This window comes from Dromiciops gliroides, chromosome 4 (genome assembly GCF_019393635.1).
Source record: "Dromiciops gliroides isolate mDroGli1 chromosome 4, mDroGli1.pri, whole genome shotgun sequence".
Taxonomy (NCBI): domain Eukaryota; kingdom Metazoa; phylum Chordata; class Mammalia; order Microbiotheria; family Microbiotheriidae; genus Dromiciops; species Dromiciops gliroides.
This window is the reverse complement of record NC_057864.1, coordinates 364664106-364682426: the sequence shown is the minus strand read 5'-3', so window position 1 is coordinate 364682426 and position 18321 is coordinate 364664106. Positions and strand designations below refer to the sequence as shown.

General features: G+C 37.2%; 1 protein-coding gene across 1 annotated transcript in view; it reads right to left on the bottom strand.

Moving 5' to 3' along the window:
• Nucleotides 1-18321, bottom strand: part of LAMA2 (laminin subunit alpha 2) — an 804877-nt gene that overhangs the window by 246669 nt on the left and 539887 nt on the right. The window contains 3 exon segments of the mRNA XM_044002871.1: nucleotides 7589-7732; nucleotides 9006-9242; nucleotides 17067-17203. Of these exon segments, the coding sequence (XP_043858806.1) occupies nucleotides 7589-7732; nucleotides 9006-9242; nucleotides 17067-17203 (518 nt within the window).

The following is an 18321-nucleotide window of genomic DNA, read 5'->3' as shown; positions in this document are numbered from 1 at the left end:
TTGCTGGGTCAACGGATATGCACCATTTTATAGCTCTTTGGGCATAATTTTAAATTGTTCTCCAGAATGATTGGACTAGTATGTAATTCTATCAATAGTACATTTATGTTCCATTTTTTCACATCCACTCCAGCATAAAATACCCATCATGTCTAAATTATTTATCGATTTTGATCTTATCATGGTATACAGCATGAGATGTTGGTTTATGCATGGTTTCTGCCAAACTTCTTTCCAATTTCCCCAGTTATTTTTGTCAAATTGTGAGTTCTTGCCCCAAAAGCTTTGAACTTTGTGTTTATCAAACACTAGATCACTATTGATTACAATGTATGGTGTACCTAATCTATTCTACTTATCCATGACTTCACCAGTCCCAGATTGTTTAGATGATTACTACTTTGCAATATATTTTGAAATCTGGTACTGCTAGGTATCTCTATAGTTTTCATTAATTCCCTTGATATTCTTAACCTTTTGTTCTTCAAAATGAATTTTGTAATTATTTTTTGTAGCTGTATAAAATAATTATTTGTAATTTGATTGGTATGGCATGTGAATAAGTGAATTGAGGTTGAGTTGTCATTTTTATTATATTACCTCAGTCTACTCATGAAAAATTGATTATTTCTCCAATTGTTTAGAACTGTCTTTTTTTTTTCATTGAGGCAATTGGGGTTAAGTGACTTGCCCAGGGTCACACAGCTAGTAAGTGTTAAGTGTCTGAAGCCAGATTTGAACTCAGGTACTCCTGACTCCAGGGCCGGTGCTCTATCCACTGCGCCATCTAGCTGCCCCTAGAACTGTCTTTATTTGTGTGATAAGTATTTTGTAATTTTGTTCATATAGTCCTTGGGTTTGTTATGGCAGGTAGACTCCCAAGTATTTTATACTGTCTGCAGTTGTTTTAAGTGGAATTTCACTTTCTATCACTTGATGCTAGATTTTTTTTGTAATATATAGTAATGCTGATGATTTTTGTAGGTTTATTTTATATCCTTCAACTTTGCTTGTTGTTACTTGTTTCAACTAGTTTTTTGATTGATTTTCTAGGGTTCTGTAAGTACACTATTATTTCATCTGCAAAAGTGATAGTTTTGTTTCCTCATTGCCTGTTTTTATTCCTTCGATTTATTTTTCTTGTTTTATTTATATAGCTTACCATTTTTAGTACAACACTGAATAATAGTGATGATAATGGACATACTTGCTTCACTCCTGTTAATAATGGGAAGGCTTCAAGTTCATCCCCATTACAGATAATGCTTACTCTTGCTTTTAGATGGATACTACTTACCATTTTAAGAAGAGCTGCATTGATTCCTTTGGTTTCTAATGTTTTTAATAGGGATAAGGTGTTATATTTTGTCAAAGGCCTTTTTTTTTTTGCATCTATAGATACAATTGATTGATGTGTAATATTATTTTTATTGACATGGTCAATTATGCTGGTAATTTCCCTGATATTAAAACAGCCCTATATTTCTAGTATAAATCACACCTAGTCATAGTGTACAATCTTTGTGACATGGCTGTTATCTCCTTGCTAATATTTTATTTGATCTGGGGAAAGGTATTGCCAATATTCCCCTGGTCTATACTCTGTTTCTTACTTAGGAAGGACCCATATCTCTTGGGTTTGCAATAGATACTGCTCCTCAGGGATCCTGTTCCTTTGGTACTAGAAGTGATAATGCTCCTCAGGTGCTCTACTCCCTTGGGACCATAAGTGACCCTGTTCCTCAGGATCCTTTATCCTTTGTGACCAAAAGGAATACTTTGCTTCTCTGCTCCAATTCCCTCTTGACCAAAAATGCTCCTCTCTGTCCTTGAACTATGCCCCAGAAGTAGGTATAAGCAATGGACTGGCCAAACAGCACCTGTTCCTGTATCCTTTGCTAAGAAGGAGTTTAATAAAATCTCCTTCTGTCCATTTGCTATGTCTCCTTCCCATCTTTGGCTTAAGAGCTCCCAAAGCCACTGCTGCTTCTGTCACCGCTACTTAGTCATACAACTGGTGTTTCATCCACGTGGATTTTGGGACAGCCTCTACCCCCTTGGCAAAGATCTTTCTATCTGACCTCCTTAGTTGTCTTGGAAGAATGCCTCATTCTGACCTTTTCTTGGCTTTTCCACTTCAGAATTTGATTTGAGGCAATATTATAAAGTTGTTTGGAGGGGAATGTTAAGAGAACTCAGCTGATTGCTTTCTCTACTATGCCATTTTGGCTCCATTCCCAGAAGTGCCCCATATTTCTTAACTGCTAAAGACCCTTCCTTCCTTCAAGGTCCAACTATCTTCTTCCTGAAACCTTCTGTTTCTTTCTCCCCAGGTGAAAGTAATTACTTTCTCTTCAATTTTCTCTAAGTATTTTGCCCAACTCTTCCCTTCTCATGTGTATATAAAAGGGATTACAAATGTTAATAGTGCTAAATGATAATGAATTACTATTACTTTTGCCAAACTGATTTGTGTATATTTCACAGGATGATAGGATCATAACTTTAGAACTGGAAAGGACCTTATGGTTCATCAAAGTCCAGCCTCCTTATTTTAAGGATGAGGAAACTAAGGCTTAGAGGTATAAAGTGCTTTACCCAAGGTCACCTACCTAGTTAACTACACTAGAATTTAAACCCTGATCTTCTGATTCAAAATCAAGGACTCTTTCCCTTCTACCACATTGTTCTCTTCTCATCATAATGGCTGTTACTTTAAGGTTGATAATTTTTCATCTTTTCCAGTCCAGCACCTAGCACATGCCTTATACATCCCTAGAAGTTGTGTCTGCTTCACAGCTTGGGGGATTGGGGTGGGCAGGTTTCTACTATATTCTTGGGGAGATTCCCTACCTATTTCTCATTGTGCATTTGTGTTGGGCTTCTGGAAAGGGGAGAAATTGGTTACTATATTGCTGAAGTATTTAAGAGCACCATAAGGCAGATGGAATCGTAGTGTCTGTGTCAGAGAGGGTCAGAAGCCTGGGTTCTACGAGGTATAGGTTGCACTGAATGGAGGACTTGTCATGAAAGCAGAGAGTTAGTATTAAAGGGGAAGGACTTGGGGGGGGGACAGGGGGTCATTTGGGATCATACCACCATGATACTAGCCTGAGTTTTATTCCCTTGTATGGTCATTATATTGAGTAGAGGTTGTGTGCACTTGTGTAAGTTCCCGGTTTGCTGGCTAAATCACCCTCACAATGTATAATAGGGGCAAGCACAGGTTATGTGAATCATGGATACAGCTGAGTTTGCCTCTTGTTTCTTTCTTCCTACAGAGAGTAGGAAGGAGAAGGAAGGAGAGAGAGAAGACACAGGGTAACCTGAATTGCATGTAGTAGGCATAAATAATAGATAATGATTGAGAGTATAAATGTCTAGATAATACTCATACTTCACTACTCTAAGGATTTCTGGTTTCCATAGCAGGTGTATCACTTTCCCCCTTTGAAGCAGGTTGTAGTTTTGCTACAACTTAGTACATGGTCTTTGAGACCCTGTGGTTAGCCTAGTAATGAGCTTCTCCAAGTTTTTCTACAGTTATCTTTAGATGACAGAAATATAGTCTGTCATCAGGCCTTTTCTCCATTACATTTGCAGTTTTCTTTCTTCTAGTTACATGTATTTCCAGCTTCAGTCTTGGATAAGAAATTTGTTCCAGTCAGACTCTTTCCTTCCTCCCACCCAATTTTTGGATAGGGTAAGCAGTCATTTGGTCCTGTCCCCTTTGTAGTCTGGAAGAGACTGCCACCCTGCCATAAATCCTGGTTCTTGCCATCATCTCTTGGTGGCAGTAGGTAGGTGTTGCCCTTGGCCCTAAATCTCTGTCTCCTTCTTAATATGGCCAACTGGAAGTTGCCTTTGTCCTCTGCTGTGGCCCTTATAGACCCCAATACATTGTGGGAAATTCCTCTTGATTTTAAATTCCTGGCAGATTTAGAGGACCACTTGATGTGGCTACCATGGTGGTACTGGCTTTGGGACTCTTGGAGTGTCACAAACTCTGTCTCCTTCTGCAGTGATCTTGTAGGTCTGTCTGCTCTCCCCTGCTAGGCTAACAGGTTAGGACTAGATCATTCTAGCTGCAGGCCTGGTTTATGGAACTGGAAGTGGATTCTGCCTTCTTTGGCATGTCACCAATCTGAGTGCCCTCAGACTGCTGGCAATCTGCTTGTTCAGCTCTGGGCTCAATGGAGGAACTTATTGGTGCTTGTATTGGTTGTTTTGATCATTATTCTATTTGGTGGTGTTTTAGGTATTTACTGCAGTATTTAGGGACTACTAGTACCTTTGATATCTCATCTTAATGTTCCCACTAGTTCCTTTCTCTTAGCTTTTGCAGAATGATTGGACCTGGTGGAATTAGTAATTCAGTGTATAGATGTTAAGAAGTGAGGGTCATCTTTACACCATGAGGTGGTGATAGAGGAAGAATGTGGTAGGAAAGAGCACATGAATGCATGCTTACATTCTCTCTCCCCTCCAATCTCCCTGTTTTTGTTGTTGTTCCAGGCCTCTGATTTCACTGATATAAGGAAATCTTGGCTAGAAAACTCCTATTATTGCAGATCAGGGAGTACTCTACAATGCCTAGTCTTAGCTAACCAGGGTTAAGTGACTTGCTCATGGTAATGTCAGTATGTATCTGAAGTGAAATTTAAACCCGGGTCATCTTCTTCTTCTTTTTTTTAATTTTATTTAGAATTTCCAGGTCTTCTTGATACTGAGTCCATTTCTCCATCTACTATATTATGCTGTCTCTTACAAATTCTCAAATGTTTCCTCCTATTCTCCCTTCCTTTCTCCCTTCCTCCCTCTCTCTCTTTTTTAATTCCTCCCTCTCTCTTTTTCCCTTCCTTCCTTCCTCTTTTTCTTTTCCTTCCCTCCTTCCCATACATCCATCCACCCCATATTGCTATCTGTATTGGTATAAAATGCATGTTTATTTTAAACAATTCCATTGTATAATTATTTTGTCAATAAGCAACGTGCTTTAAATGCAACTCTAAAGGCCCTGGGTTGTGGACAAGGTACAGTGGTCTTCAAGTTGAGAAATCTAGATTCAAATTCTTCTTTGGATGTGTACGAGCTGTATGACCATGAACAATTCACTTATTCACTCTGAGATTTAGTTTCTTCATATGAAAAACCAGGGAAATAATATTTATATTTTCATCCTCATAAGGTTGTTGTGGAGAAAGCATTCTGTAAACTTTGAATTGCTATATAAATATAATATTTATATATAAACACTATTCCAGTATTTACCTAATTATAAACAGTTTTCCTATGGAACTAATTATCTCATTACACTATTTTATCTAAAATAATTTTACTGGTAATTATTATTTTAAATGGTATATGACCATTCTATACAAAGACATACATTTGTCTCTCTCTCTCTCTATATATATATATTCACCTATGCATGTGTATATGTAACATCCATGTGTGTATGTCATAATCACACAAATGCATAGGCAGTGTGTGACTAAGTATCTCTCTCTCTTGTTCAGTAGACATCTCTTTCTTCCTATTTCTCTGCTTCCATCTCTTTGTCTCTGTCTCATGTCCCAAAAGTCTCAGTGAAACTTAAAACTGCACTAAAACTTTTGGGGCACCCTATATTTGCACCAGATCTATGATTTCATTGGTGTAGGAAACCCCAGAGAGAAAAATTTATCTAGCAAGAGGGATCAACATGTGCTTTGGGTGTTACTGACTTAGGTCACTGACTGGGGCACTGAGAGATTAAGTGATTTGCTTGGGGTCACAATCCAGTTTTTGTTGGGGGTAAGACAAGACTCTAGAGATCTTCTTGACTCCAAAGCTAATTAGGGCACCCATTAGGTCATGCTGCCTATGTATTTGTGTGACTATGACATACATACAAATATCTATGTATATACATGCAGGAATACATATACAAATATCTTTGTATGTGTACCACTGAAAATAATAAAGAGTATAAAATACTTTCCCCATAACAACCCTATGAAGATGAAGGTGCAAATAGATGGATATAGATCTATGCATCTATTTATTTGTCTCTTATGGCTGAATAAAGTCCTTTTCTAATACTTCATTGAAGTGTGCTTTGGGTTCCCAAAAGCTGTGGCAATGTGGTGTAAACCCTGACAACTTAGACACCAAGATGGATTAAGTTTTGGTCCCAAGCCCTGACACAGCCTGCTGTCCAAGGATTATCCTAACTAATAACAATACTAGCTAGTATTTATATAATGTTTTATGGTTTGCGACAACTCTGTGACAGGTGCCACTATTTCCCCCATTTCACAGATGAGGAAACTGAGGTTGAGAAAAGTTAACATGATTTGCTCATAGTCACACAGCCAGTGTAATATGTCAGAGATGGGAATCTTAACTTTGAGGCTAGCCCTCTATCCACAGAACCACCTAGCTTTTTATCACCATGTTAACCACAAGATGATGATTTTCTCCCCACACATCTCTCTAAGACCATCTACTAAGTCATGTAGGATTGGTGATCCAAATCTGTGAATTCAGACAGATGAAATCACAAATTTCTGAAATTACTCGTATATACTTACATATGACTAGAGTTGTGATTTCATCTGTGTAAAGAACTCACAGTGAGAAAAAAATTCCATTATTGTGAGAGATCAGCAAGTGTTCTACAATTTTTTTCTTGTTCAGTTGTTTGTCATGACTGACAGTTTGTAACCCCATTTGGGGGGGTTTCTTGGCAAAGATACTGGAGCAGTTTGCCATTTACTTCTCTAACTCATTTGACAGATGAAGAAACTGAGGCAAATAGGGATAAGTGACTTGTCCAGGGTCACCCAACTAATAAGTGTCTGAGGTCACCTTTGAACTCAGGAAGATGAGTTTTTATGACTCCAGGCCTGTCACTCTATCTACTACACTACCTACCTGTCCTCTGTGAGAATTGTGGGAGAATTGTGTGGGGCCATTGAGAGATTCAATGACTCACCAATAGTCACATAGCCAATATATACCAAAGACAAGTCTTGAACTTCAGTTGTCCCAACTTTGAGGCCAGTCCTATCCATTATGCAATGCCACCTGGCTATAATTATTATTGCCCATCATAAATATATGGCTCCTTTCATATCTACCCAAAACCTCTCTTTATGGTGAGGTGTTATTGTTATTTAGAGAAAACCAATATGACATGTGTCTTAAAGTTATAAGCACTTAAGAGAACAGACACTGAGTATATTTAACTTTTATGTGCCATGAGCAGAGCAATGTACTTGGGAGAAAATGAATGATTAAAAGATCTTTTGGACAATGTAAAAATTAAGAACATCAAAGTCAAAGGTGAAATTAAAGTAAGGTGAATATATTCTCTTGACATCTATTACCTTATAAAAAATAAATGTGCTGCTTTTCAGATTTAAAAAAGTACCAATGCTGATTGTCTAATGGAACATGGACCCTTCACTATTTCTAAATGTACACAGGGGAAAAGGTTACTTAAATGTTTTGCCATTTCCTAGCTACCTCTCAGTGCCTGACTAAAAGACACCAGCAGGAAATAACATTATAGTGTTACACGGCTCAGCAGTTCCCTACTCACCCACATACGGATTAGTCCCTTTGCTTCAGTGCACTGGGTAGTCGTGCCAAAGCAATAGCAGCTGCTGCAGCCAAGTGGGTTCTTGGCATCAAGTCCAAATTTGCCAGGCCGGCACCTGTCACAGTGGACACCTTCCACATTCACCTAGAGAGATGATCCCAATAGGAGTCCATGGTTAAAGGCAAAGATATAGGGGAAATCATTCTTGAAGAGACTATTAGGGGTATGGATTTTCAAATAGTATGATAGAAATGAAACCAAGCCTAGCATCTTCAATGGCATGTATAAGTGGTGTCAATAGCAGACTTACATAAGCATGATAAAATACTTTATTTACAAATATGTACATAGCCAATGCACCCTTAAAACTAAGCAATAGATCGTAGAATAATTCCAATGAAAGCAAGACTCACCAGACTTCAGAAGCACAATAAAAATAATGAATCCTAGGTTGAGGTCCATGCAATGCAAACAAATGGTGGGAAAGGGTCAGAATATAAATGAAAAGGTCCAGGCTAATGTTTGGTTACTGAACACTGTCTATAGTTCATTTGTGCACTATACATGCCCTCCCTTGATGGCAGAAGTATTCCTTTAAAAAATGCTCAAGCCTATTCAAAACCATCTTCCGGGGGTTCTTCCAGTTCTGATTTCTTTTGTCCCTCTCTTCAGGGCCTTTATCTTGAGTAGTTGGAATACCTCTGATGTGATATTAACTGTATTTAGAGTGGAATTGATTTTTGCAGAAACATCTAAAGGGAAAAATACCTCTTTGCCTTTTTAATTGATTATTTTTCCACATCATTTAACAATATTAATGAGGGCTGAAATGTTCAGATAGTCACTGTTGTAATGTCAGGGGTGCTGGGTAATGTGAAGCTGTGGCACTCCCACAGCAACAAGAGCATTCGGCTTTGTATCATAATTGCTGATCCATTTTTAGGAGAAACTGCTTTTAATGTGTCTTATTATTTCACTCGCAGATGTGATGTTCAGCAGGTACGTGCTGCTTAAGTGGGAGTAAATGCATTTCGGGTCACTCTCTGTCATTTCAAACTTTTTGCCCTTTGAATGGGCAAAGAGATGTTATAAGGGAAAGTCTTCTACCTTAAGAGCTTTGCTTTCCAAAATGTCACTCATCAACAAAGGTATCCATAGAGTTGTCTCCAAAAAGAGGATCTATGGAATCTCTAGCAAACAGCATCCCTGTAGGAACTTACACAAACTTGATCTGCATTTGGTTAAAGATAATCTATTGCCCCAAAAGTAGAATTTTTTCTTATGTCCACAGGGGTCAATGTACCAACATACACTGCTTTTGGTGATTCCCCTTCAAATCCAAATGAAATAGAAGTAAAGAATAACATAAAGAAAATAAAGAAAAACAATTCCATCACTGGACTTTGGCTGTGTGTACCTTGCAAGTGCATTGTCCACTCTGATTAAGGCATGCACATTTTTCAGTTTCTGAGTTGCAGGTTGATGCATCGGTCCCAGCCAGGAAGCAGTCACACAGATTGCAATGAGGATAATTCCAGTGGCCCAAATTGCATTCTGTACATTTTATGCCAGAGAACTCTGGGTGGCAGGAGCATTGGCCAGTGTTTGCATTACATTGGAAATCAATTGATCCCACCAAACTGCAATTACAAGCCTATAGAACAGATGATGAAATGTAAATTTTAGTCATTTTATAAGAAATCTCTTAAAATCACAAATGCAGAATTCTTCCTAGAAAAATTATTTGAAAATTATTTCTAACATCCATGAAAATTAATGAAAAATCAATATTTGACATAAATGTATGTAGTATGCCACTCTAGGTGCTCTCCTTACAAAACAGAACTCTGGGAGTAAGCTCAGCTGCCCATGATTTAGTTAAATTGTATTAGACAAAACCTTCCTTTCCAGATTTCATAACTAGGAGGTGCAGTGGATGGAGCACACAGCTTCAAGCAGAAAGACCTGAGTTTAAATCTAGCCTCAGAACCTTATTAGCTGTGTGACATTGAGCAAGTCACTTAACCTTTGTTTGCCCCAGTTTTCTCAAATGTAAAATTGGGTTGATGATAATAAGAACTTACCTTCCACACTTGTAGTGAGGATAAATGAGATATTTGTAAAGGGCTTTGGACCATATATAACATATGGTAGGCACTATAGCAATGCTTATTATTATTATTATTATTAATAATAATATTATGTTGTTATATCGTGCCAATGAAGCCACAAACTCGAACACTGTGCACTTGTCCAAATGCCCATAAAGTAAGTATTCTTTTTTTTTCTTCTTCTTTTTTTTTTAAGTGAGGCAATTGGGGTTAAGTGACTTGCCCAGGGTCACACAGCTAGTAAGTGTTAAGTGTCTGAGGCCGGATTTGAACTCAGGTAGTCCTGAATCCAGGGCGGGTGCTCTATCCACTGCACCACCTAGCTGCCCCTAAAGTAAGAATTCTTAACCTACATTTCAGGGGGTCCTTGAGTTTGTTTTTGTCAATATTTTGATAACTACATTTCAGTATCATTTTCCTTTGTAATTCCTTGTGTTTTCATTCATTCATTTGTTCATTCATTCATTCATTCATTCATTCTTTCATTCATTTTGGATAAAGAGTTCATGATACCAGAGAAAAAAAGCTTAAGAAACTTTGCCACGAAGGGAAAACAGCTCCCTTACAAGTCCCATAGCTCTGAGGATCTAAGCTTTTTTAAATCACTTGCTATCACATTCCCTTGACAGTGCATTCCATTATGGCCCCCACCCACCCTAACTAAAGAATAGACTTTCCAACCATTAGCCCTCTTTCTATACTGCTATACTTATAGTATGCCAAGTTATCATATAACTAAATCAATCCTACATGTACTAGTACTTTGGTTCCTTCCTACTGTTTCTCAGTTCTCCCATGGAGTTGTAATCAAGAGTTTCCACTTGCAATCTCCTAGCTAGAGGTGGGAAGACAATTTTCCTGGGCCAGAGGTAACACCTGTGCCAGTCTTCCCCTCTCCGCCCCACAGCATCCCAATTTCTTGTTTTGCACCTGTGATAACACTCTGAGAATTTGGAAATGTTTGTGTTTATAGCTTGGGGAAATATGTAGGTTCTCCAGTAAGGTATTTTTGCTTTAAGGGCCAGCACATAGATATAAGATCTTTTCTTTGCACCTTGGGGTTGTTTGGAGACCTAGTCAGATATACCACATATATCTGGTGTCAAACTGATATAGAAAGGATGGCAGCTAAACTGTACCTAAGGATCTCTGTGGGTCATATATTGACTTGAAAAATCACATGTTATCTTTGTTTTATAATATTTTTATTTATCTAGTTTTAAAGATTTCCCAATTAAAATTTAATATGGTTTGGGCTGTGCTTGTAGTGTTATGGGTCGTGTGTTTGATACTTCTGATTTACATGATAGCCTGAAGTGAAGCAATATTAAACAGCATGGGTCTGTAGTGTGTTGAAGGGGGATCTACAGTACTTAAAGCTTCTTTAATTAAGGATGCCATCCAAACCCTAGGTAAGGTCATAGTCTCCTCTAGGTCTTGCAAATCCATATTGCTGTTGAACTCTAAGGAACATCAGAACTTTTTCTCTGCCTTGCAATTGAACTATATATGTGTCGTCTCCAATTATAATATGAGTCTTGTGTATTCTTGGCACTGAGAGAAATGATTATTAATAACCAATGATTTGGGGAGATTCAGATTTCTTCCTTTTGTTAATCCTCATTTGAAGACCTCAGTCTCTAAAGGTTGAACTAAGTTTCTTCTCTATTTAGATCCCACCCAGGTGGGGTAGCCATTATGTTCTGCTCAGACTTGGGTGGAGAGCATACATTCTTTGAATAGATTGCCCAAGACTGAGGGTAAATTAAGAAATAAAGGAAATAATCAATGTTCAGGTGCAGACCCTCATTGGAATGTGCATTCTGTCATTAATTATTAGCCAATCAAACTTGACTGCTATCCTTTTGAACACTCTTTCAAAAGAACATATGAGCTGTCTGTTGTGATTGTCTTTAAGAGAGAGGGGTCAAATGACCATCATTTTACTAAAATGCTGACATTATTTTAAAAAATGATTAAATTATCCAGAAATTATCTCTTGAACATTTTTAAACATCACAGCACATAGTGATCATTTAATAAGTTGTTTTTCATTATATTTATTGACTTTATGATATATATTTATTATGACAATATCAAATATTAGATTTTTATTTCTCTAATCTCTTTTGATAAGAATGGATTTCTGAGTTATAACTTATAAGCAAATGACTAGATTACTAGTCCAGATTCCAGTCAAATGGATAATTTAGAAAACAGTTTTAAAAATTATTTAATACTGTAAATATAGGATAGAAAACTATGACATAGCAGGTAAAAAGCAGGACTTTTAACCAAGGAATTATTGGGTTCAATTCCCACTTTTGATTCAAACTGACTTTGTGAATGGATAAATGTTAACCTCTTAGAAATCTAAGACAATAAACTACAGAGAAGGTGCCAACTTGCATTAGTGGAGGGAATATTCTCATCTGAGTCTTTCCTGTATTAACAAAATTACAGGTCCAGTTCTTATACCTGCTCTTATAAACGTGGCATCCATTTCTAAGGTAGGGAAAATTACAATACTGTTACTTCAAGCATAATTATTCCTTCCACATTGCGACTTTCCCCACTGCAATTTCAATATATTGTGGGTCAGCATAAGAAATTAAATGTGAATTTTTCAGAGTTTTATGGAAGCCACAGACAAGCAAAGGCTACCAAATGACACAGGAAAAGTTTAGAAACTCAGAAATGCATAAGATATATGTATGGTATTGGATAACAGAGTGAGAATGAGAGCAAGAGAGAGGAGAAAATCCGAGAGAAGCTGGAAGATTTCTTTTCTGGGATGAAGGGAGGTCCAAAAACTTTTATGTAGATTTTCCATATGATAGGGGCACCCACCCCATACCATATTAAAGTGGAAGGGATAACTGTACCTGATTATTGGCAAGATAGGATTTTTGAATATCAGAAAAAATAAATGATTACACTAAACACTTCACAGAATTACACAAAATTTCAGATTTGGAAGGGATCTAGTGGTCATCCATACCCCACAAAGAATACCTTCTGAATAAGCCTAATAAGTGATCATCCAGCCTTTGCTTGAAAACCTTCAGTGAAATCTCCACTTGTTGGGAAGATTTCCCTGAAGCTGTTTAAATTTGCCTCCCTGTAACTATTGCTCCTCTTTCAATTCTGCCTGTTGGGACTGAACAGACAAGTCTAATTATTTTTCAACATTCTAGACCTTCAAATACTTTAAGATGGCTATGATATTCTCCTTTAAATAATCTTCATATGGCAAGAAATCTAGACTCTTCATCATGCCAGTTATCTTACTCCAAATCATCAAGGTCCTGCTTAAAATGTGGTGCCAATAACTACACACAGCATGTTTAGATATGATCTACCATGTCAGAGTACAACAGACATCCTCAAGGACCATTCATCTGATAATATAATGCCTACAAAATGAACCATAACAGGAGCAAGGGGGAAAAAAGTATCAGAAACTTCACGGTGATTAGGATTATGTATTCAGTCAGGGAAGTTGAAATAAATTTTACTAGACCCACCTTACGTAGCTAAAATTCAAAATATATGCTACTGAATTTATATTATAGTAGTAACTCTACATAGGTATAATACTTCTAGAAAGAATAAGAATGGATTGACTTCTAAGGTTTTGATTTTGCTCATCTGAGACAAAGAAGTCAAATTTATTTTGGGACTGAAGTGACCTTCAAAGAAGAAGGGGAAAGAACATCACCCTATCCCATTCCCCTCTCCTTCCCACACATTCATGGAGTAACTGGGGTAGCAAATGTGGCAACATTGGCAAATCCTTTGCTCAAACCCACATAGCCTGGGAAGCTAGAGAGGTGAAAACTAAAGGAAGAAGGAAAGGTGGCAAGTTATAAGACTTTTTTTTAAATGTTTGTCAGCTGAGGTGTCTGGAGTACTAAAAAAAGAAATTCATATGGAAGAATTGGTGGTCCTTCTTCCCCCTTCCCTGCTTTATTTCATCTGAGTGGGACCAGAACTCATTTCTAAGTATGTTCTTTTTTTCCTATCAAAGATTTTATCAGATTGATCTGATCTCATTTCTCATAATTACCTGTATTTGACCTTTAGGAACCATGTAGGAGAGGATGACTCTTCTGAGAACATGGATTGGACTTCAATCCCCCAGCTTGTTGTTAGAGATTTTGCTTTCTCTAAGTGGGTGTATAATTATGAACTATTCATATGTTTCGTGACTACACTTCCAAAGGCAGAATGAATGTTGATTTGAGTCTTTAAATCTGCCCCATCAGACCAAATGCCTAATGTAGTGATATTTAGTGTTATTGATAATAAATAGAGACAGGCCTAGATCTGTGAATACATCAGTATTGGAAACCCCTGAGTGCTCAAACTAAACCAGATCTGTACTTTTTCTAGAAAATTGAAAGGTTAAATGACTTGCCTAGAACGATATAGCCAGTATGTGTCAAAATCAAAATCCAGGTTTTAGCAAGAATTTTGATTATTATAAAAACAAAAGCTAGCATTCATATAGCAGTTTAAGGTTTGCAAGGCACTTTACAAATATCTCATTTGATTTTCACAACAACCCTAGGATGTAGGTGCTATTATTATCCCCACTTTCCAGATGATAAAACTGAGGAAGACAAAAGTTAAGTGACTTGCCCATGGTCAACAGCTAGTAAGAAAAAAATAGCCATTAAATTTTGAAAGGGCAGAGATAGTTGATACAGCATAGTTAGTAGTAGATAGTATTTATATAGCACTTACTAGAGTTAAAAGGTTATAAATTTAGAGCTGGAGGTGATCATCTAACTACAAAATCTTCATCTTACAGATGAGGAAATGGAGGTGTAGAGAGATAAAGAAACTTGCCCAATGTCATACATCATTATTTGGGGGCAGCTAGGTGGCCCTGGAGTCAAGAGGACCCAAGTTCAAATATGACCTCAGATATTTACTAGCTATGTGACCCTGGGAAATTCACTTAACCCCAAATGCCTTAAAACATCCAGGACCATTTCCAGTTGTCCTGATATATATCTTGACACTGGTTCCAGATGGCTCTGGAGGAGAGAATGAGGTTGCTGACCTTATACAGCCCTCTCACACTTCAATTCAGTGCAAGTCATGATATCACCTTGATGTCATGGTCCTCTTCAGGAATGAAGGGCAAACACCATCACCACCGCCACCACCATATTTTAGATAGTATTGTTGGAAGTTCTTATAAGTGAGGTGAACTTTATAGAAAATGAAAACTATATAGAAATAAAAGACAAACAGGCAAAGTCGATGCTCTTCTCCAGGGAGAGACTTCGCCCCATTATATGGTGTTTGTGAAGTTGAAGTCATCTACAGGTTGCCAGAAATCATATTCTTCTCAAAAGAAACTTTATACAAGAATAACACCACCACCAAAAAGAACACTGGTAGTGTATATGTGATTACTGGAGATTTGGGGGAATTCAGGTCTTCTAATTGTAAATTTAGTGTCCTTTAGACTTCCCTTGGCCAGGCTGGTTTCCCTTTGTCACTCTGCTCACTTTTGAATCAAAATTGATATATGCTCCAGGAATGCAAACTACATTAGAAGTAGTGTAGTATAGTGGATAGTGTGTGGAATTTAAAGTACTGAACTTGGAATTGTGTGACTTTGGGTGAGTCATCTAACCTCTAGGGTCCTCAGTTTCCTCATCTGTAAAGGGAAGGGAATAGATAGAATAAATGAACTCAGGGTTATATTTCAACTTTAGATGTATGATGCCAAGGGTAATTCTAAACTTGCAATGTGTGGTTCCATATTTGAATATTTGGGGCAGCTAGGTGGCAAAATAGATAAAGCACGGGATCTGGAGTCAGGAGGACCTGAATTAAAATGCTGCCTCACACATTGGCTGTGTGACCCTGGGCAAGTCACTTAACCCTGAATGCCTCCAAACCAAAAACAAAACAAAAATATTCGAATATTCTTTTTACCTTATATAGATAAAAACTAACTGTTAAATATATTACTTTTCATTTATAAAGAACTTAATTTTTCTAAAGCCTTTAATAGTTAGTGAAAAGAAATATAAGGTAATAGTTTAAATTCTGAACAAGCTAGTTTAGACATGATGGCACTTAATCTATCATATATTTGCTGATCATAATTCTGAAAATAGTTATCAATGAGTATTTAAATGTAAAGACATGCCTTTCTCAGGAAAGGGTACTGTTTATCTTGAGAAGATAAATAAGTTGTCAGTGAGAGAAGTTAGAAAACTACGAGCTCTTTAAAGGCTGAATATATTACAGCAAAATGCTGTCACCAGATTTTCAGTGGCATGCTTGCCAAATCAATGGGAGCCAGAATCTGAAGAGCAAAAAACTATTTAACAAGTATACCCTTATAACCAGGGGTGTGCTGGAGTCTGTTGTTAAATTTTCAGTGTAACTTTTTATACCTTCAAAGTTAGTAAATGTCACATATCTGGATTTGTTTTATTGATCATCTAAACTTGAAACAAGTAATGGAGAAAACATAATGAAGATTAAACTTAAAAGTGTTTTGTACATTTTTCCCGACCACCACAGCTTGTAACATATGCTCAAATACATTTTTATTTTTTTAGACAAAAAACAATCCATACCTCTTGGAAAAGTGCTTTTAGATCAGGCCTTTAGGAGCTCAGAAAATTTAATTCTATACCTTAACTCTTCAACAAACAGGACTAAATAGGATGCTAATGTTAGAATGCTGTCCATTAACATATGCAAAAATCTCCACCCTTTTCCTTAATGAAGAAAATAAAAGCGGACCATGTTTTAAGAAAACTGAATAAATATAAATCCAGACTTTCCAAAGAGACAAGGTATGGTTATTTGCTTTACATCCATCCTATAATTATCACAGGATTCCTTTAAATGGTTAAATTCCCTTAATATACTTGGAGAACATTTTATGAAAGAATCAATTATGACATTTCAGGAATGCAATTGTTGCACAGTGATACATATTACGTTGAAAAAGTGTAACTTTTTTTCTTTATGGGGCAATAAGGCTTAAGTGACTTGCCCAGGATCACACAGTTAGTAAATGTCAAGTATCTGAGGTCAGATTTGAACTCAGGTACTCCTGAATCCAGGGCCAGTACTTTATCTACTGTGCCACCTAGCTGCCCCAGTGAAACTTTGATAGTATAAACAAATCACTGACTGCATAACCAGAATTCAATGCTGCTTAGCTATAGTTTCCCACTTCTAAAGCTGATCTCCATCAGCGGCAGAACTCATAGTACAAAGAAGGCTTTGTCAATTGAGGATTGCAGTTTTAGTTCTTCACTAAAGAAAAACATAGGCCTTTCTTTGGTTTTGCCACAGAGACAGAAAAGAGTGAGCCCACTTACCTTACAACCATGGATAATACTGTGGCCCCAAGAATTAGGTGCACACTTATCACACTTGTCTCCAATGGTATTGGGAGGACAAATACATCGACCAGTATTTGGGTCACAGTTATTACCAAGATGGGCACATTCACAAGCTTGACAGGAGAGGAAACAAAAAGACAAGAAATAAAGACTGATCAGTATAATTTTCATATGATGTTGATATGATCTTGCCTTTCACCTCTTTCCCTAAGTTAAAACCTTTCCAACTCACCAAATAAGTTTTAAAACATTTATCAGCTTATCATGGATTATTAAAATGATCCTGTTTAATTCTTTCCTAATTCTATGGACCATCACCATGACAGCATTTGTTCATCTGGGGTTTGCTTCTGGGTTTTTTTTTTTTTTTTTGCATTCTGTACAGAATTCCTCTCCCTGCTCTCCTGCCTTTCCCGTTGATACAGCTGAATTGTAAACAATAGGTATAAGATTTGTTCTTTTGAACTTCAGTATGGTGAATAAAAGACAAAAATGATCTGCATCAGCAAGTGTTTTACAACTCTGCAAGTTTAAAAAAAAGTGCTTCGCCATGAACACTACTTATGCGTGCAAAGTGTTTTAGGGGCTGCATTTACCATCTGCCTTATTTCTGTGTCGTTAGCTTACTCGTTCCTTGCTATGTTGGAAAGTGCAAAACAAATAATAGATTCATCTTTCCCCTTTCCTTCTCTCAGGGAATAACAAGGTAAAGTTCTGAAGACTCCAATGTTATCTAACTGAAGGATTCTATTTCTTGTCTACATGACATTCGGTCCCTTGCTACTCCTAGGCTAATTAACTTTGGTGTAGTAGCAAAAGAATGAAGAAAAAAGAGGGGACTTGAAACTTGGCGAGGTAAAACCAAGAATACTAGTCTCATGAGAAATCTCATTTTATACTTGCTTATATGATGTGTTGAAGGAGGTCAGCCTACCTGTGGCAAGACAGTCATAAACCTTTTGAACTCAATAGATTTAAGGTGAGAGATGGTAAATTAATTTTTACAGAGCTGATATTACTAAGATATTGTAAAGAAATTCTATGGCAACTCAGGACAAAAACTTTGGGAGGGATCATCAGATCACAGATTTAGAGCTTCAAGATACATTAGAGGTCATCGAGTCCAATCTCCTCATTTTACAGATGAGGAAACTGAGGCCCAGAGAAGTTAAATGCCTTGCCCACAGTCCAACAGGTAGCAAATAACAAAGCATGTATTCAAATTCAGGTC